The sequence below is a fragment of the Stigmatopora nigra genome, chromosome 18 (assembly GCF_051989575.1).
Source record: "Stigmatopora nigra isolate UIUO_SnigA chromosome 18, RoL_Snig_1.1, whole genome shotgun sequence".
Classification (NCBI taxonomy): Eukaryota; Metazoa; Chordata; class Actinopteri; order Syngnathiformes; family Syngnathidae; genus Stigmatopora; species Stigmatopora nigra.
Genome location: NC_135525.1, coordinates 11,153,852 through 11,176,025, shown reverse-complemented (window position 1 = coordinate 11,176,025; position 22,174 = coordinate 11,153,852). Strand labels below are relative to the sequence as shown.

General features: G+C 37.0%; 1 protein-coding gene across 1 annotated transcript; it reads right to left on the bottom strand.

The window, feature by feature from the left end:
- Positions 1–126: 126 nt before the first annotated feature.
- Positions 127–21,028, bottom strand: LOC144211999 (uncharacterized). Its single transcript, XM_077739578.1, has 7 exons — positions 20,919–21,028; positions 10,958–11,058; positions 5,755–5,834; positions 5,586–5,688; positions 3,618–3,676; positions 675–690; positions 127–185 (listed from the first exon to the last, which is right to left on the bottom strand). The coding sequence occupies exons 1-7, from the start codon at positions 21,026–21,028 to the stop codon at positions 148–150; spliced, it is 507 nt and encodes a 168-aa protein (XP_077595704.1). The 3' UTR covers positions 127–147.
- Between the last annotated feature and the right edge of the window lie 1,146 nt (positions 21,029–22,174).

The following is a 22,174-nucleotide window of genomic DNA, read 5'->3' as shown; positions in this document are numbered from 1 at the left end:
TTTAGGAAATGGGTGCAGGAATGTCCTATTTTTTGGTTGATTAAATGAAGTTGTACCTTACCTTAATTAAATAGCCATCATCCGTCATCATGGAACTGCGATTAATGGCAGTCGCAGTATTTAGCGCCACCATGTTGTCATACTGCTTCAAAACCACGTTCTCTTCGTTGTCAAAATACAACAAACTGAAAAAAAATTAGGATTATTATCAAAATAAATCTATTCAAGCAATATATTCAAATGTAACAACAACAATGTACCTTGTAAGAACTAGATTTCAACATTTAACGGATATTTGAAGTATTATATTTTGCATAGAGAGTGTATAGAGTGTAATACAAACAATAGACATATTGAAATTTGTGATATAATAGTACTGTGGGATATTTAGGACTGATAAAATACTGTAAAATAAAGTTCACATGGCTGAGTTAGTAGAGACAAGTCATATTATTTTTTATATTTATAAAAATATGAGTAAAATAGAGTAGAATTCAATGAGGAGGCATTTGGCAATGACATGTTTTATCAGTAAACAATTGTAAAAATGGAGTTTTGACGGTGAAATGGCAGGAAAGAGCACTTTTATCTTTAATAGTTACATAAATATGACTTCAAATTAGTATATTTTAGTGAATAAGCATGATATATAAATGAAATAAGGCAAAACTTACCTTGTAGATGACATTGCTATTTGAAAACAAACAATTCAAGAGACACCAATGACAAACAGGTGCTGCAATCAAATGATGATGAAAACAAGTCTGAAAAAAAGAAAATCAGTGTAAAAAAGGAACTCACCAAAATAAAACCGAATATCCACATGCATAAATCAAAACCCTTATTTTTTTAATCTCTTTATCAGCTTCTTCCAGTTATTGTTGCCCAATTTTCACAAGCATTTAATTCAAGTGTAGGAATGTTGTAGAAAATAAACAAATTTGAATAAAAACAAACTTGTGGCAGCCAATAACAATGTGGAATATTTTCATTTGTTATTTATGGCTGCTTCCTATTAATGGGTGGTTGTAACTATGATTATAAAATAGTTTTGATGTGCTTTTATTTGACATAAATGGGGCAAAATTCAACATTTTGGAGTATTTTTCAGTAGTTTTACTTCTTATTAAAGGTTTTTAGGAGCTGTACTTTGATCTTTGTCGCATAAAAATAGAAAATTGTCTTTATAGCATGATTGGAGGAGGATTTGTATTTTTTAGGGGGCAGATACGCGAGGACAAGCCCCGTGATGTCAATCTCCGACTGTATATATACTTAACAGTGCCGGAACAAATGCGAATGGGGCCCGGGGGCAATCAGGATCAACGGGGCCCCCTCGAAATGACCTTAATGTAATATTTTGGTGTTTTTTGCATGCAATATTTACGGTAAATATTCCTATATGTGCATGCACTCAGAAAAATAATAGTTGATTAAAATAACGTGGAAAATGAGTGATCAGGATGCCTGTATAACCCACACTTAAACACCAGGGGGCAATGTTGAGTTGGGTATGCCTAGCTAGTCTATTCGTGTACAGTATGGAAAATAAATGTTCGTGTATGACGTTTTAATGAAGTATTTATTAACAAGTAGGTAGTAAATCGAGCGGATTTGAAATAAATCGTTTTTCGGAGTATTTTTCGGAACCCTCGACTGGTCGCCGGTCAATCACGAGACGATGAATCCTAATTGACACCAAAGTATGATTTAATTTTGGGTTTTTTTGTACGGGTACGCTTCTTTGTACCACTTTAAAAAATGGTGATGTGTTTTTTGGGGGTGGAAATCGCTGGGGGTGTTTGTCACATTGATTTTGGTTGTCCAATCGATCAGCCGAGGGCCACCTGGCTTCGCATTTGACAAGTGTGTGCATGTGTTAATGACTTCACCTTGTGTTAAATACCTGTACTGCGGCAATTAGACACACATGGAAGGCATTTGAGCTCAAGTGTTGGACGCCGTTGGTTTCGTTTTTGCTGCCGCAATCTGTGAATGAATAATGAAGAGGAATACAATCACAGTCAAAGTGGAAACACATGACAAGACTTTCAATGTGACATTAAAAATGGGTGCCCCCACTCCCCTTTTGCCCTCGGACTACTAAACGGTTCACATTCGATTTTTTGGGAGAGTTGAGAAATATGGAAAATGTTGCTATCATTTGAATATTACATTTTATCGAATTATTTTTAAATTCCCATTTATAGATAATGTCAAAGAGTTGAGTATTTTGTATCTAAAGAAACAAGTTAGCATGTGTTATAGAATCGTGATTATTATTTTTTCTCAAATGTGTTATAAAAAAAATAATATTTTTTTCAAATGTGTTATAAAATGACGAGTAATTGTTCTCAAATGTGCTATAAAATATATATATTTTTAATGTTTTTTTAATTATATTCTCAGAGGACATTGGTCCCAAACATGTGGACAGGGGGCCAATCGCGGCCCCATGGATGTTATTTTGCGGTCCCGATTTGACATCCAATGGCAGTCTTGATTTTGCAAACACATATTTTGCAATGGGAAATAAAATAATGGAAATAATCCAAAAGTAATTGAAAGAATTAATAAAATGATCCATTTTGGAAGAAAAATAATGAAATAAAAAATAATCTTTTACGAACTACCAGAGCCCATCTCTAACCTGAACGTACGTCAAATAAGCTAAGCTAATGCTAACCTGAGCGAACAAGCTAAGCTACTGCTAACCTATGAATACAATAATCCACAGTCCTTTAAAATACTCCTTAATAACATGCATCAAAAATCATAAAAAAACCCACATTTATTTAACATGACCGCTTATTAAATCACTGGAAAACAAATAGAAAAATTCTAATTAAAGTCTCCTAATACCAATTCACTGCTGAGGTGGCTTATTCCACATTTACGTGTTTGAAATTTCATGTCTCACAAGCTTTATTTTGGCCCGCCATTAAAGAGTATTAGTTTTGGTTCAAGCCCCAGAGGCAGCTAAATTATATGCGCTCACGGACCATTTCAAGCACCCCCACCCAAGCCCCCGAATCGACATGGCGTCCCCCCCCGTACGAGAACCTCACCTTTTAGCGTTATTAAACCTGCCAGACGCTACTTCATCTGGCAAGTTGTTGCGGTTTTTCGGTGATATTCGTAATCGGCGAAACATACTCGTTTCCCTGCTCGTTATGATCCGATATTTTGCAGAACTAATTGACATATGACGTTTACCACTTTATTATGTTCTGTTGCCCACCGGTGGGCTCGACGCCATATGTGCGTGTGTTTGAGAACTCCGTTCACTTTTAAATGCGTGTTTATTTAGTTGGACTCGATTAAGTCAAGGATAATTACTAATAAGTTGTGTTGCTAGGCAAATGATGGCTTTTCCAAGTGTAATATTGTTTGCTGATTAATGATAATTTCACCCAATGGAGACTAAGATTGATTTAATTGAATTTTAATATTGCGATATTCTGTATCCCAAATGTTATTGCCAAGAATTGAGCTATGGCGTCATTGTTTTAGGACGATATTAGCATTTTACGCTAGATTTGTTTTTGGCCGGTTTAGTGGTTAGCGAGTTGGACTCACCGTTCTGAGGTTGTGGGTTCGAAAGTAGGTTGGTCTACCTGAGTGGGGTTGCCAGATTCTTCTGTGTGGTTTTTCTCCATTACAAAATTCTGATTGCCTGCATGTAGACAAGTTAAAAAAGGAAGTCATGTGAGCAGTACAACCATAAAGTTTTCACCAAAACTTTGGGTGCAATGATAGTATGAGGTACACATTACGCATGTAGCAAGGTGGATATTTTAATGAACTCCAAAAAGCCTTAAATACTATCCAAGTAAGTTATTTTTTTCACGTTTTATGCAAGATACGCTTTATTTTTTGTGTGAATTTCTTACATAGACGTCAAAATACATTTTGTTTCACGTTTTATACGTTTATTTTTTCTCTATTTTGAAATAAATGACCAAATTGTCTTGCGTTATCGCGTTTTGACTTGCAGTTTTGTGCAAATCAAGTCTAATTTATGCACATATAAGCCCTACATTTGTTTTTAGTTAAAAATACGGCTTATATGTGAGAAAATACGGAATATATTTTGCGATATTTGACTCTATTTACTTAGCAAAAATGAATACAAGCTACAAATAGTGGCCTAACTCTTAGCAGTAACAAATTAATCAGATCATAGCAAGTGTAAACAATCTTAAAAACGACTCCCCCCAAAAAATAATATAGAATAAAAAACAGGCTTAATATCTAAAAAGCTGGTCCCCAAAAAGTGAGTGCACCTTGACGCTAAAAGTCCTAAAATGGGCTCAATTAGACATTTTCCCTTCCTGGTGTCATGTGACTTGTTAACGTTAAGGTCTCCAATGTGAATGGAGACCAGCTGTTAGCAAATTGGCGATTTTAACAACTCTTTAAAATTCAACAACAAATACATGTCGACTTCAAATACCTTAACTAACACAAAAAAATGCAAAAATATTAATCTTAGGCATTTGTCATAGAAACACAAGTTAGTACCCTCACTTAAATGCACATTCGTGAATATTTTGATTGTTTATTTAGCCTAATTTTTGGTACAAAGCTTACAAAAAATGTCATATTTTTTATAGAAACATATTCCGCCATGTTTAAAATGTGTGTATTTATGTGTCATGTTTGGTTAAGTCTTTTTTTAATGGCTTCCTTTGCGGCGAATACTTTGTAGCGCTTTTTTTGTCAAATGTCTAACGCAATGCAACACCTTTTAAAACGTCCAATCTGTCAAAAAAAGTCAAGGTCGGCGCTTTCAGCTTTGGATTTGCTTCACCGATGCGCACCGGCCGCGAAAGTCAACCAACGGGAGAGGTTTTTTGGTTTTTTTAAAAAGTTTTTAGGGGCCAACAAGTAGCAGATGTAACAAATTACAGGGCGCATTGTTTCATTTGTGCGGGAGGAATTGGAGCCAATGGCTTTTCAATTCAAGCCCCCCCAGGACGTCCTCTAAAGTGCGGTTAGTCCAAGCCATTCGTTTTTTAAGTTCGTTGGTGGGGAATGATGGCATTGCCAGTGTCGTCATGGTAACATAAACAGGAATCCAATGGACTGGTTTGAAGAACATGGGGGCGTCCAATCGTTTTGGGCCGCTGTGTTGGTTCATTTGGGCTTCTATGTCAAAAAGGATTGGACGCCGAGTTTGTCAGTGGATCTAAAATATGAGCATTTATAAGAAAAGTTCTGGGGTCGACATATTTGTTATTATAAATTTACCTGTAGTAAGTTAACTAGAATTAAAATAACTTTAGAGTTCTGTTACTTGGGCCTGAAATCAGGGTTTCCCTATGTTTTAATCACTTTAAATTATTTTCTTTTGACATTTTATTAGTTTATACATTCATAATTACAAGATGACATTATATATAATAATATAATATACATATGCTTTTATAGGAGTGCCCAAATAAACAATCAATAAATAAGTAGTCAACAACATAAATAAGAATGTGTTAGCATAGCTTATTGTAGGAATGCAACTCAACTAAGAATGAAAATGTGCCATTTTTTGGTGAAAATATTCAAACATTAAGGTTCATTTGACAAACCTTTTACAGTGTAGGCTTCAATCTGTCCTGATGGGGGGCAGTAGAGCATCATGTATGATCTAAACTTTGCCCTCTTCTCAAACTTGAACACAAGTGGAGTTACATGGAGACCAATCATAGCATCCCAAGCCCAAACAAAACAAAAAAAAATGTTAACTCATCCACATACCTGGTCAGAGCTCTTCTTCAGCACCCCTGTTGCTACTGTCCATTGGTGTCCTATCCAACTTTCCCCCAAAAAATCTGAAACTGTAAGAGTCGGCATCGGTTAGAAACATATACAAAATAAAAGCCGCATTCATTTTGTCCAGAAGCCCCATTGGGGTTGAGAGCTGGGTGTTCGTCACCCCTTTAAAATCGTTGTTTAACAGTCTTGATGGACAGATTGAGAACGTGGATTGTAGAAAAGATTCTGGCTCCTGGCCCAGCCCACTTCTTTTCAAGTCTTTCCACTTTAAGCAAAGTAGTCATTAATGTCTGATTTATCCTCAAATGAACCGTATCAGCCGTGAGCAGCACATCCATCATTTTTTTCGTTGCTCATAGCCACCATTAGCAGGAGTTCTAGCGCTAAAGTTATCGAGAGGCGACGTCAACCTTTTGACTGCCGAGATCTGCTAAGAAATTGGTGAACGAGACTAGATTAGCCGGCTTTTAGAGGAAGTCCATCTTTAAAGACTTGGCTGTGGTTTTGCGTGGTGGTCCAAGTCTGAGGTTCGACTGGTGGGAACGGAACGACGTCATTCTGAATATGATTAAAATAACGTGCTTGCTCTTTATGCAAATGTTGAGATAGGCGGAAAACACATTTATTGATCTAAAGCTTTTAAACAGTGTTTACTCGCGTATAAGCCGTTTTTTTCGGACGAAAACATGACTGAATCGAGGGTACGGCTTATATGCGCATAAAAAGATGACACAAAATTAATTTTGACGTCTTTAAATGAAATTCAAGATGTAATATGTACTAATATTAACTTCCTTATGATATTGACCCTAATAATACTGATTTTGATTCATAAAGTATCTAAAAAATACCACTTACATGATTTTTTCTTAAGATTTTAACACATTTGTACTCCCCATTAAAACCCTGAATATTTTAAAGCCCCACCTTTTTCACCTGGTCCCGATCTTCTCTTTACAAATACAAAGTGAAAGGATTTAAAGTTGGCCCAAGAGAAAAGTTTAGACACTCTTTATCTGGACTGGAAGGAGGCAAAAGTGACGCACTACTGCCCCCTGTGTTGAATAATTCTGGGTATTGACAGTAAATGACTACACTGGCTGGGATGCTTTGTCCAAGCAGCTGCTAGCCATTTTAGCAAAACACAAAAAGTAGCCTGATGGGGGTGACGGACGGTCCTTCCTCCGGACAAAATTAGCCAGCTCAATGGACACTGCGTTTAAACGAAAAACCTGTTGGTGACGAACAACGTTTTTTGATGTCATTCGGGGAGTAAAAAGATTATGGTGCAATTTAGTTCTTGTTTCAATGAGAGCAATTAAACAGTTTAACGGAAAGTTGTAACTCTCTTGTAAGTGGCTTGGTAAAAATTCCGTTCTCTCACCCATAATTGCACTTTTCTTACAAAATGTTGGTCAAATCTGCAGACTTTTATCACAGAAGGCTACTTAAAAAATTAGGGATGCAAAAACAAATTACTGTAATACTTCTACTTACAAATACTCTAGGTACAAAAGTTTCAGGTTACAAATTCGTTATGCAAATGAGTGACTCAAGATACGAAAAATATCCAAGTTACGAAATCCCCCAAAAAGTAAATACATTTCCTTACCTGTTATATTATTTTGAATTCCCCTAATTAAGCAATTAAAAACTACAAAAGCAATCTGGCACATTTTCCCGCACACACACACAGAGTACACCTAAAAGTCTAAAATGTACTACAAAGTGTACAACTTTCAGCTCTGGTAGAACAGCCTCTGGTGGAAAAACACAGCCATTACATCTATAACAGCCACAGACTAATTTTAAAGAGTTTAGTTGATAGTTTTGTGAGGACCGTGGAATGAATTGGAGAATTTACATATAAAGTACACTTCTACTTACAAAATTTTCAAGTTATCCAAAAAATCTTGGAACCAATTCATTTCATAAGTAGAGGAACAAATGTACTTATATTTGTTAAATAGATCAGGTTTGAAAATCTAGTTTGTTTGCACTCACCTTCTTAGAAATTGGTCCTTAAATGTGTTAACACTGTGCCACTGTGGCATATGAAGCACATTTAAATCTACCCCCAAAAAAGCTAATAGCCAGGAATTAGTCTAATTATGCATAAATAGAAAATGGCCGTGTTGAATTTAGCTCATTTTGTTTGTCTAAATTGGCCTTGTTATGCTGTGACATAAGCGGCTCGGACCAGGTCCTGATCCGTGACTCAACTGATGCTATCGCCAACATGTGCTGCCCAGGTTTGTTCAACGTTAGCGTAGATTCGAGACCGGCCGAGAAAGTGGGCGGCGACGGACCGCCGAACCTTGCGTCATCTCCAATTGGATAAACGCAAGAAAATGGTAGTTTGATTTGTATTTACGCTACAAATGAATTGGCAAACGTTTGGGATCCATCGCGCCTTGTTGCGTTTAACGATAATTGCCACCAGACGTAACCACGGTACAATCAGATTTCTTGGATGAAGAATTGTTTCAGGGGGGCGGGGTTTAAACGGTGGCTGATAAACTGCTCATAAAACTCCAAAATAAATTACCAAGTCTTTCAGTTGGCCATCTTGAAATAAAAGATAGATATTTACTGTTTAACATATTTCAATGTTATTCGTTGATAAGAAAGACAGTTTTCATTATTGATTACCGTATTTTCTGGACTATAAATCAGATTATTTTCAGCATTTGACTGCAAATACTCAATGTTTTTTCCCCGTTCTGACAAAAACAGCATGTTTTTAATTTTTAAATATTTTTTTTGGTTATAGTTATTGGTCTATTCATCCTTTTTACTATTGGTATACTAATAAACGTTTGTTTTTGGTTTCTAATAAAAGTTTAAAAACTGTTCCCAAATTAGTAGTTATAGTTTTTCCTCTTCCTCGTTTAATATTTATAGTTTTTTATGCCTATTCAGCCCGTTATTGTCCCTTTAACTATTGTATTTTAACAGTTTGTTATTAGTTTTTGATACTATAAATAATAACAATTAAATATGGCATTTTTGCAACTTATATAGTTTTTACTTTTCGCCAGGTCCAAAAATGACGACTGATTCTATTTGTTGATATTTGGAAATATTATCTACTTCTTAAAAACAACAAACAGTCCCAAATGTATCTTATTTTGTAATGTTTCAATGGTCAAATTGTGCCCCCCAAATTTTGTCCAACTCCCCCCTTTCCAAGTCCTGCTTTAGGAAAAAGAAGTCCGTCATCTAATTCGGAACATCTTGAGGTTGCTATGCAGAATAAAAACACCACCACGTATTTGCAGAAAATATTGTAAAAAAAATATAAAAGACATTTCAAAATAAAATGGATTTAAGATCAAATATCCCCCTGGATGGAAGCGGCCACAAGTTAACTTTCTCCCCGTGTGTCTTTAATTCGAATAGCGGCGGGACTAATGGTTCATGGAAGTGAGAGAAGAGAAAAAAAAGGGTCTAAAAAGGTGACGGTGGGAGGTTTGTGGGATTTAAGTGTGTCAGCAACTGTCTCAGTTTGACTCTCACTTCCTGTGAAATCCTTTTAGCACCAAGCTGAAATAACAGACAATGAAATACAGCTCCTCTTGTAAAAATGCCCATCATAAGGAAAGTCAGAAAAGGGGCTGAGCTGGCTCAAACAGATCTTATAGCTCAATAAAAATGGATAAATCTATGGTATTTGCACCTATTTGTTATAATTAAAGTCAAAATTATCATGGCAATGTGTTCAATAGTTGGAATTATCATCAGTTATTGTGATAAGATTCATTCTTAGGAGGTTAAAACTTGGCTGAGATGAGAAAAAATATATATAAAGTATAATATTTGATGTACAAGAGAGTATTGGTTGATGTATAATCTGATGAAATTAAAAAATAATAACCCTAATCCAATGTGAAACAGGAACAATTATTTTTAATCGCTTAATAAGGGGAATTCAAAATAAAATAATGGGAAATGCAGTTACTTTTTGGAGAGATTTTGTAACTTGGATCTTTTTTTGTATCTTGAGTCACTCTTTTACATAGAAAAAACAATTTGTACCCTGAAACTATTGTACCTAAAGCATTCATAAGTATAAGTATATTTTTATATATATGCTGTGTTGAGTTTATTGCATCAAACAACCTGAAACGTGGAAGCAACATTGTGTATCATCCCAAAATATCCTGAACCAGTCTAGATATTTAATTTTGGTAAATGTAGGTCCTTCCTAACGAATCGACAATAATCCCTCCCAGATTAGCCACATTGTAGAACAAATAAAACTTTAAAGTATGACTCACTTAAAGCACAGTGACAGTCTTACAAGAACGAGTCAATTCGGCCCTTATTTGTCACCGTAGTTGCTCCCCCGAGGACCCCTTCGTTGTTCTCAGACGTGTCGAGGCCACATAAAGTTTAAATTAGAACAGGCGCCCGACCAAAAGCGCCAGGGTAAAATTAGGAATGAGGGCCGCCTCTTTTAAGGGATTAGATGACGTTATTGGCCGACCGATACGGGCGATTAAATCGGCTGATTAGGGCCGCCCAACCCAGGTTCGTTTGACCGCCTCACCCAAGTTCGGAACGAGGGTCTTACCCGTGGCCGGGGTGGGATTATTACGTCTGATTTAACACCAGATTTTGGACAGTGAGCCGTGACCTGTCGGTGAACTTTTTGGGTGGTGAGCATTAGAACAATGTGGAGCGGAGCTGTCGGTTATTTTGTGGGTTTTCCATGTGTTTTGTTAGAATAACCTGCGAGGCAAAAGGGAAGGTGAGTTTTTGGCACGTTTTTGAAGTCACTCTGAGTATCAAATGACCCACGTCTAATTGGAAGTGAGGCACTGGGAGATTTGGAAAGCAGCTCAAGGCCTCGGAGTAGATGATGCTGACAGTTTTTGTCTCAGTGTATTATGTATCCTAAAAAGATACTTCAATCCGGGTGAGATTTTTTGGGGGGTGGAAATTTATATTTCTTGTTACATGATTCCTTGCAGTACATTAGATTAGAGGTGGGGGGATGAACCAAAGCCAAAAATGGGGGTACAAAAAGGTATTTTGAGTTAGTTTTAAACAAATGACCTAATATTAAGGTAGTTGTCGTATTGTGAGGACTATAAATCGTGCAAAATGTTCAGAAGTCGCAAAAACATACGTTAAAGTATTCGTTAAAGTATTAGTTATTTTCGGAACTGTGTATACTCACAAGGGTTGCTGGAGCCTATCCCAGCTGACTTTGGGACCGGAATTGGTGGAGAGCCAATCAGAGGGGACCTGGAGACAAAGGACAACCATTCATTCTGACAACTAGGGGTTATTTAGTGTTTACTGGGCCTATTTTGCTTGTTTTGGGGATGTGGAGGACCTGAAGGACCTGAAGAAAATCCACACAGGCCAAAGGGGAACATGCAGGCTCTACACAAGGAGGACCGGCCCGGGATTTGAACTCAGAACCACAGAACTGTGGGCCGAACCAACCATACTAAGTTATAGTATCAATAGTAAAATCAAGAAGATGCTAAATAGGCAAACATTTTTTTACACATATTGCAGTAAATATGGTAAATTGATCATTAGTTACACCGCTACGTTCAATTAGGTACACATAAATGTCACCATGACAAGCTGTAAATCTTATGACTGACCCTCAATTAAAAGGAAATAAATAAAAATAACAGGCAAAGGAAATACTTCGTGTTTACTAATTAGTGCAGTAGCAGTGGTGACTTAGAGTGACATCACGTCTTCATTAACAGGTGCTTCATCCGGGCGACTGTTCACGGGAAAGTTTTAATTAAAGTTGCTTGTTGCTCGCTACGGTCTATACGAATGCGGAGTGGCAATTAGTCACTAAGTTAGGAGCTGTTGTCAATGTTTATGACGTGTCGGACAGAAGGGAAGCAGGTATGTTCGAGGTCAAAATCGGTGGTCACACACAGGCGAAGAAGGAGGGGCCATGTTTGACCAAAATCGTGCTACAGAAATTATATTGTGTATATACATAAATACATTTACGTACATATGTACACACACATACATATATATATATATAAGGACCCTTCCAAGAAAAAGCCTTCTTCGTACAAAAGTTAGCGTCATCGTGATACGTCACTCAATTGTAATACGGAGATGTATAAGTGAAATAGTTGGACGTAAATGAATGGGTTATTTAACAAAAGGCAACAAGAAGCACACTGGGTCACATGATGGATTGGTTCCACGTTAGATAACGTCCGCCGGGCAACTTTGCGGCCAATGGCGGATGAATATGCTTATGTAAACACAAGTCTTGGAGGAAACGCGGGGTCACTTGGTTTTGCTAACCTTTCCCCTTTGCAATGCGACGCCTTGTTGCAATGACGGAATAATTAAGAGAGCTCGCTTATTCATATGCGCCGTCACGTGTTTGTGGCTCGGCGGGATTCGAGCTCGCCAGGTTTGGTGTCCCAGGTGACTGGCGGATGACAGAAATTAGGTTGGAGTCTATTGTGTCGGATTGCAAAAGGGTTTTTGCATCTTATAATTCTTCTCATATGCACATTTTAAGGGAGACGTGATTGGCTACGGCCTTTTTTAAACTATAAAATACTTTGCAAAATTAAAGTAGAAAGCAAAAAATACATATATATGGAACGTCAAATAAAAAACTATGCTTTCTTTCTATTAAACCAACAGCATAAAAACTACGTTAAACACAAACAAATAGGTGTGTTTAGGGACACTATGTAAAATACAGCACTCCACATGTCTTCAAATTTAAAATTGGCAAAAATATGACTTTTTCTTCTGTTTTGCAGGCAATTTTTAAGTATAGAAAATATATGCATATGCATCTCAGCTCCTAACTTAGCATATACATTTTTTTTTTTCATAGTACTATGTTGGAAGGCCTTGAAAACGTAGCAAATCCCAGACACCCGCATTTTGTTGAACTTTCAGCGGCAGGTCAAGCAATGAAAGAGGACAAAGTGCTATCTATGCTCCGCCGTTGATATTTGTCTTGGAGGCGCCACGCGGCCTGAGCTACGTGGCGGCGTGTTGGCTCCAGGTAATTACGTCTATACGCCACCAATATCCCCATCCCATTACCGCGCAGTAATGGCCCTCGCAAGTCCATGTGAGACACGAGTGTGTACAACTTCAACACGAGTGTGTAGAAGTTCGACACGCGTACAAACTCAAGTACGAGCAAAGTCAAACATGTCGTTTTGCAGGTCAATGAGAACATCTGTTGGCTACAAATTCATGTTTCAGCGACATCGGATGCATTTGCGCTCCATTTCTTACGATATATCGGACTGCTGAATTCATTGGCTGTCTAGGAAGGTGCTTGATGTCCAATCTGTTTGAACTGGGAGGTCAAAAAAATGGACTGGACGCTTGGCCCTGGTACTTGAGATTAACTTAGACAGTAATACAAATGGCTTGTAAAGAGATAAATGCTATAAAAAAAGAATGTTAGTGTTACTTGCTTCATGTTTTTAAACATTTGCCATTTTATATATGTATAATTTTCATTGTGTTAATTAATAAATTCATAATTTAAAATAAAAATACAGTAATGGAGGCTAATTTAAAAGGAATATATGATATTTGAGAATATTTAAGTCTATTAATGACCAAAAATTAGTTAATATCGGGTAGAGATCTTAAAAAGTATTTTTTAAAATATGATTTAACATTTTACACAATTTTTGAGTGACAACTTTTGTATAGCTTTCCCTCCAAAGGTTAAAATATAATATAATATTCACATTGTATGCTTTTACAATGACTAATACAGTACATTAAAATACTTATGAAAATATTATTTTACTATATTATTAGGTCCAGATTGTGAAGTTCTACTCTAGCCATACATTTACCTATTATATTTACCAATTTCTACTCCAGTAATATTCAAAAATTGACCTATTTTTATTTTCCAATTTACCTATTTTGGCCCGATCCCTAAATAAAGACCTCAATCTATTTATATGTCATGTAAAAACAAAAAATAATCCAATCTCCATACATACTATAACTGCAAATTAATTTTAAAATAGCAAACATTTCAACCACAGTAGCTGGAACGAACTGGCTTAATGGAGAACTAAAGTGTTTGGCCGCCATTTAAACCACTAACTACAACAAAATCAGGTAGCCGTCTTGAAAGACGTGAGCCAGGAAGAAACATTACATTTTTTTTCTAAGGTGCGTATGAGAAAAGTTTGACACATTCTGATCTTTAATGGCCATCTCATGTAAATAACGGCAAAGTGGCCAGCTTTTTGCTTGGCTCTGTTTAGTCACGCGTCCTTACCCACGAGCTCTGCTTAAAGTCAAGAAGGAGATGCTGATGGATGTTTAGATTGCAATGTAATAATCATAACACAAAGTAGTGGAAAAAAAGCCCCAAACATTGCTGCTTTATATGAATAAGAACAATTAAAAGCTACAAATTTTGCCCAAAAAACTAACATTAACCATTAAAGTTAAGGTTAAAAGAACCAAGTAGTAATTTTACGTTAATTCTGTCACAATAACATTCAAGTAAAATGTAAATATATCTAAATCTAGCTAAGAGTCATATTGTAGTATATTCATAGAAAGTACTAGTCAAAATGTCCATAATGTGTTACTTAGAAGTACTTTTCTGGGTAAGATGAGATTAAAAGTTGAATGGAATTGTTGCTGTAACTCATGAAGAGATGTAGTTGTTGTTATTTATTAGATTAATTTAGATAAGATTAGGTTAGAACTTTATTTTATTCAGTATTTGGGATATTTCTTGGTTGCAGACACAGAAGACATTGTAGACCTAGTTAAAAAAACTGGAGCAACACATAGGAAGTCCAGAAGGTGGGGAACTTCTGCAGACCGAGACTAAGGTTACCACGCAGTCCAGACTAGTCCAGTTTTAAAGATCATCTTCCTTGCCTAGATTCCTCCTAAACTGTCCGATAATGCTGTGACTACTTATCGTTGACTACTTATGCATATTTTTTTTTATATACTAATTTAATGATTTTTATTTGTCTGTTGTTGACATTTTTGTACTTGCTGGTAAAAGCTTAAAATTGTTAGACTTGTGAAATGACAATAAAAATATTAAATTGAATTCCAATGCAAAAAAAAAATCATATTTCATAGTCGTAGAAAGAGCATTTTTACCAATTTAAGGATTTTTTGGGGGGACCTTGAAACTGATTAAGTCATTTATGCATGCAAATGGCAACCTACAAAATGTCAAGTTACGAAAAACACGAATATCACAATCTTTTCCTTCTAATAATTCATTCAAAATCAAGCGACCTATCATCACGCAATCACCATTTTTCCAAATCTTCTTCACTTCACTTAACCACTTGAGAAACAAAGAAATATCTCTGTAATTCTTCAGTTTCTAATTATCCCTTAAAAATCAAGCAGCCAATCTACGGCCATTGTGTACCACGGTTGACTTTGTGCCCCCGCATTGACGTTTTCTTTACATAAGTTGGCCATAGGGTGACTTAAAGCAGGGGATGGAGGAGCATGCGAGTGTGTTTCATATTCATTTGCAACCCAATCCTGCAGGATACCGCACTGTATTAGAGAGGATCGAGACAAGCGACCACACGCTGTGCAGACAGAAACCTGAGCAGCCTGCACAGGATCTAGCCTGGAATTTACTGTTAGCGTGATAAATAACATCTGTGTTCCCAGTGACGCCGGAGGTGTTACCCTTACAATTTTGATTGATCCGCGTCTTGACAAGCTAAACATTGCCAACAGATACCACTGAAAGACCCAAACTTGGGTTGTTTACAAAGCTACTCGGTCCGTTTATCGTCTTGGCAGTGAGAAAAATCACTATTACGATCATGTAGCTATGGATTATTTGATTTATCATGTCTGCAATTAGTTCATTTAATAAAGTACTGTAATTTTTCGTATATAAGTCGCCTCCATGTATAAGCCTAAGTAAGTATAGATTAGATATGTTTGTCTTTTGTCTATTTTAAAATAAAGGTTGCATTGTCTTGCATTAAGGCATTTTTCATCTATGTCACTTGCAGTTTCGTCTAATTTATGCGCATATAAGCCCTACCCTCAATTCAGTCAGTTACAAATGTGGCTTATATGCGAGAAAATATGGTATTCAGAGGCCAAAAAATCAATACCAAATACTTTTCAGAGATACAAAACATAACGAACAAGTACTACAAACTCTACAAAATACCTTTGACAGTATTTCACAAGACAAATAAGACTATATTTCAAAATAAAATACCCACTTGACTAAATATGAAGTTATTCAGCTAACTAGACAGTACACAAGACAATTTGTGGTCCTTCAATTCCTTAAAAAATATATATATAGATAGATAGGCATGTTCTACTGACAATTTTGTCTAGGATAGTCCGTCTTTTGGGATAAATTTTATTGCATAGTTAGGAAACATTTGGGTATTACTCCCAAGACATCTGGACATTTTAGTAGACTTATTTTCTGGAGCGCTTGGTCAACCGAGAGAACACCCGCACTGACTTTCTGGCTCATTGACACACACAGTAACCCTTTAGAATCCGCCTCACTAAATGTCAGCAGTCATTTGAAAATTAGCCGTATCGTATTCGCTATCTGGCACGAGTCAATCTCGCTTTGTGATTTGAACGAAATAGATGTTTATTTTCATCTGAGAGCGAGCACGTGGACAAGAGGTCACCGCCGGCGCGTTGTAAACACCCAGATTGGATGTAGGATTGAATCCTGTTAGTGAAAGGGGACCTCTAGGTAATGATAGGTAATCATTGAGTTAAACATGGCGGACGGCGAGGAAACCCAGAGCCAGGTGGACACAAAACCAAATATAGGCTTCGCCATTCCGTCCACGAACGATTCAAGAGGTTTAACTTGACCTTTTGACCTTCCTGAGGGTCCACCTTTACGTTTTCGGTAACGGACCACCCCCTTCCAGTAAAGTTACGGCTTTCTTCCCGTTACGAGTCGACTTCCTTCCAACCGCAGAGCGCCTAGTGACGCAAACCGTTAAAAACAAAAAAAAATGTGACTAGTCATGTATTAACTGGAAAATAAGTGATGTGAAACGTCTTAAAATACAATGGGAAACAGCCGGAATTGATTAGCAACGCGGTAGCGCATGCATTATTCGTACCAGCGTCGTCTGGTCGCGTGGTTAGTTAGCATTTTTTCGTTATTTATGTCAGATCTGTCCAAAAAAATTGAATTTTCAATCTTTTCCAGTCAGGCTGTAGCAGAACTGGAATAGCGGGGTTGTTAGTCTAAAGCTACGTGGCTATTGGCTGCCTATTCTAAGGGTTATGGTTCCTGCCGAATCCCCAGAGAGGCCTAGAACAGTGCAGAACAACAATAGGGGGTCGAGTGGCGTGTTTAGTCTGCGTTTCTAGAGGCTTACGGTATATTCCACGCTCTGAAACCGGAGCCCGGACCAAATACTTTAAGACTTTCTTGTAGAAATCTTATTACGTCTCAGTTTAGTTTTCATTTGTCTTCGGCTCGCACACAAACAGTAAGATCATCACGACCACACCTAAAGACAAGGATAACAGTTCTTTGGAATGTAGACTAGAGAATACTTGTGGAAAGTATTATTTCTGATGTTTTAAGTACAGTAGATAAGGCATCGTTATACTCTAATTGGAATTAAAGGTTCTATGATAGCCTACAACGACTTTAAAATGTTAGCAGATGATAATTTAGGTGCAAATTTAACACTAAGAAACAGAAAAGGCTTATTAATGAAATTTGATCATATAGAGTACTCTTTTCTCAGATGTCTTGGCTACGCCCACTAAAAAAAAATCATCGATTATAGTTTTTGGGGTCCAGAAAAATAGGTATTCTATTCTTTTGTTGCAGTGTAAATGTTTTATTTATTTTATAAACATATCGGGAATAGATTGCTAGAAATGTATGTTGATTCTGGTTGTGATGTCACAACCAGAATTGAGGGGAAAATTTTGGAACTAGAAAAATGCAAAAAACAACAAATTTCTACATGTAAAATGTCATTTGTGTAGTATTTTTTAACATTTCAGAGTTCCTTAAGGTCAAGAATATAATCAGCCTATTTTTTTAAATTATTTTGTAAAACTAAGACCAAAAATCCATTTTTTTTAGGAGCATTTGTAACCACTTTCAGGTTTAAAGGATGTCCAATCATTCCTATTGAAAAACGATTGCAATTTTCATTTGAACTTTGACTCATTGATGGATAATTTAGACCCAAAAGTTCAAGTCAAAGATGAGTGTAATCACCTCAAGAGTAATAAAAAAATATAGTCCAGAGCTGATTTAGGAATAACAAAAATAAAGGAAAATAAACATAACATGGCACGACTACGACAGGTTGGCGAAAAGTAGGAAGACAGAAACGTTAAAGCAATAAAGACACGCAACGGGGTTTCCTTGGGCCCTTCAACACGTGATTTTCTTGTCAATGAAAACAGATCTGGAGAATGAAACATCCCGGCCGGTAAATCTTTCTGACATTTATCACATGTGACATTTGGACTTTAATTAGATGGTGCGAGTTTGCAGCGCTAGTTTGTCCGTCCACATGGTCCTACTTTATCGTGAACTCGGTTGACTGAACGTTCAAAAAAGGGCACAGCGGTACATCCATAAGCAGGATGCCAATTAAACGCGGTAAGGGTGAAGGGATGGCGACAAAAAAAAACATGAGATATCTCCGGCAAAGCGGCATGTACATCCGCTTTGGACACCCACGGTCAAAAACTTTGAGAATCTTCACGATTAACTAAGACCAGAAAGTGTCTCCAGAACCCTAACCGCCATTGTGTGGTAAAGAAAATGACCCTATGAAAAGCAATAACAAATATTCTGTGACATGTACTAGTTAAGTACGAGTTTCGGTCATAAATCAATGACTACAAGGCTAATTCAACGCTACAGCTGCCAGAATCTAAACGGAAAAAAACTCAAGACCAACATCACCTTTGTCTAAAAATGTCCACCATTCATAGATCGATGATCCAATCCAATTAAAATAATCTTGAGAGCTGGTTTCAACAGTAAACTCTCTGTCACCAAAAGACCGGCCACCAAACGTCCGATCATCATAATCAGATAGCATCTCTGCTAGCTTAAATGAATAAAAATCAATGGTAACTACCGTATTTACGGACTATAAGTTGAACGAGCTAAAGAATACACAAAGGATAGGAAACAAAATCTATTATAATTCGCACTGGAGGATAACTTGCATTTTTTGGGTCGCTAATGCGTTTTACAAAGTACCAATATGAAAAATAATGAAATAGGCTTTTGTTAAGGTAACAGATTTTTTTAGATAGCTACATTTTGAGACTGTCAGTAGAAAACGTGAGAAAAAACCCAAGTTATGCTTGACAAATAGTAATAATGAAATGATAGCGACTTATATACCGGACTATGCTTGCAAATCCAAGTTCTGTATACAAGTAGAAATCTAGAAACCAAGAGAAACAGTAACAAAGAACTAAAAAAAAAAATCCCAACGAGGTGTCCGACCCAAGTGAGGTTTAGGGAGGAGGCGGGTCAGTCAGCCTAAGTAGGAAACCTCTGGTAAATGTCCAATGAGTGACGTCAGGTTGGAAAACGACACCTTCAGACCAATGAAAGTTTCCATTACACGTACGTACACACTACTCATGTTTAGGTAGTTCAGTGTTTGTTGTACAGGTTGAGGTGTGCGTGCTTTTCAAAAAGGGGGAGGGGCAAGCTCCCCGAGAAAATACACCATGTCTGCGGTATAAGGTGGCGACATGGGTGTGTACCAAATGTGTGTGTGAGGGTGTGGTATGTCCAAAAAACTGTGTTTATGGTCCAGACGTCTGTACATAAATAAGAAAATGGCAATGGCCGGTAATGCGATGGATGATGACGTCATGCTCATTTACGTGGTTCTCCATTTGTCTTTTTTTCGTATATGTACATTGGCTAGCGGGATTAAAGTTCAAATTAGCATTTTCCTACGATTTAATTCGTGGTGGAAGTCAATGGAGGGGGCGGAGACTAAAAGGAAAGGGTGGACAAGCGTTTACAGAAAGATATATTGCAGGTAAATACTTGTAATTTGCCTTGTTAAAACATGGCTTCATTGGCAGTGGAAAAGGAGGTTTTTGTTACTTGTTTACTGCAAAAATGGCGTCAAGAAAACGCCGCTAGGCAAGGTCACTACCTTTCGACTTTGTGACTGCACTCTGGCAGCTCATATTTCTCGTTGGGGTTTTACTTGTGTCTGCTCACAGTTAATTATTTGGGTAAACTAGGAGCAAGGCTACTGCTGGTTGATTTTATGAGATATACAAGTTATTTTACATTTGAATAGAGCTCAGTAGGGAAAGAGTAGAGTTGGTAGTTAAAAAATGCTTGTTTTTAATTCAGAGCAGAAATAAATTAAGTTAGAATTAAATTATACTATATTCAAACACTGATAAATACTTTTAGGATTAGTTTCTCACATCTTTCTTACAAAACTGCTCATTTTGACCCATTTTAAAGGGTTTTAATTGGTAGTTTTGTGAATTTACATATAAAGACTACTTACGAAATCCTAAATTTACGAAAAAAGTTATGCAATTAATTTTTAAGTAAAGGTAAGACTGTAATTGTTATTATGTATTTGCTTGTTCGTTGTTATTTGTCCACTACGTTAAGCTTTAAATTTCGTTGAAATAATTTAATTCAATAAATTGTAATCTTATAAATTCATTAAAAACATGGATAAAATAGATAAAATAGCCCCAAATATTTTAATTATTTCAAAAATATTTCCTGAGCATTACATTAATTAAAAAAAATCTCCAAATGTATTTTGAATGCGAATAAATTGGTATATTTCAAAAATAAATACATAAACGAACCCACCATACTAAATCTATTCATTTTCAACAGGACAAATGTGCACACAAGACGACACCCCCCCCTTTAAAGATAGACCCCTAACACAGGATTATGTTGAACTCTTGTCCAAACACGATGGAAAAAGAGGTGGCAGGCCATCAGCGACGAACATGAATTGCGTGTGTGGTTCCTCTTATAAAAGGAGCAGTTCACGGATGCATGTGGTGCCGTTATTAAGCGGCAGGCGGCCCTTGTGAAAATGTTATGCTAGCGAGGCTCTGGATTAGGTGTCAGGATGGGGGTCCGTGGCTACCGGAGGGGTGGGGGTGAGGGTCGGTCCAGAACTGGCTCAACAATGCTGATGAATGGGCTGAATGGGATTGTGGAGATTGGAGGGACGCCCTCTTCTGCTCTGACATTCATCGCCTGATTTTGATTTAAGACTTGCCAATACTTATACGATACAATGTCAATTTGGAAGCATGTAAAACCCAGAGGGAAATAACGGCAATATTACTTGAATTTTGAGAATAATTTGCTTGTATCGACTGTAATTTCTGCACTAGGTGTAGCATAGATGGTGTATTTTCAAATTGGTTGCATATATTGGAGGGTAGGGATAAAGTAGAAGTACAGTAATACTTTGAATACTGCAGACAACGGCCCCAAGAAGACAAAGGACTTGGACTAAAACTCCAATTAAACAGTTTTTGGGGATCTATATGAAGTGGAAAGGAATTATTTTCACTGTGAGTACAGTATTAGTACAGTATTTAAAGTATTTACATTTATATATATTATATTTAAATGTTAGTATATTAGTCTTAATGCTTATATTTAATAAACATACTTTCTGATAAATGTACTATGTACTTATATTTCTGTATAGGCGCGGACATTTTTATCGTGGTAGTAATAATGGAGGTTATATTACATTTTTTCGTTTATCGCAAAAATGTCTAGTCTATATTATTGTGATATTCGAGGGATTACTGTCATTTGTTGTGTTTTGTATCCAAAAGATGGAGCTTATAGTGCGGAAATACTATTCAAAATACTCTTCCGCAAAAGCCTAAAAAGCAAAATAGGTCTTGATTTGATATTTTGGTTCACTTATACCTGATATAGATTATTCTAGTTCAAATTGTATCCATAGAAGAATGAATTATGATGGATGCCTGATTCCACGCGTACCTGTCCACTGGGCAAAAGGTTTCTTTCAGCGGCCTCCCCGTTTAAGAGTCCACATGGTGGAGATGTGCCGTCAGAAATCTCCCTTCTCACCTCACCTCTGTGACTGATTTAAACCCCGGAGGAAAAACCTGCACGGAGTGGCCAGACTATCAGACTCCACGGCTCACAACCCCCCCCCCACCCGACAAGCCTCGCACCGCTCCCACCGAACCCTCCCCTTTCCTCCCTTGACACGAGTCAAAGAAGCCTTCTTCTCCATGCCAGCTGACGGCAGAAGAGGAGAGAAAAGTGGAGAGGAATAAAGAAGGGAGTTAGCCCAGAGTACCTGAGAGTGGAATAATTAAAGACATTAACTTAGAAAGAGGGATCTTTAAT

Excerpts from the sequence above, each read along its gene's own strand:
- LOC144211999 (XM_077739578.1), bottom strand. The coding sequence starts at position 21,028 with ATGAATGTCAGAGCAGAAGAGGGCGTCCCTCCAATCTCCACAATCCCA. Across the intron at positions 5,689-5,754 it reads TGAAGAAGAGCTCTGACCAG|GTAACTCCACTTGTGTTCAA; the intron begins GTATGTGGATGA and ends ATTGGTCTCCAT. Across the intron at positions 3,677-5,585 it reads TGAAGCCTACACTGTAAAAG|GCAATCAGAATTTTGTAATG; the intron begins GTTTGTCAAATG and ends GTCTACATGCAG.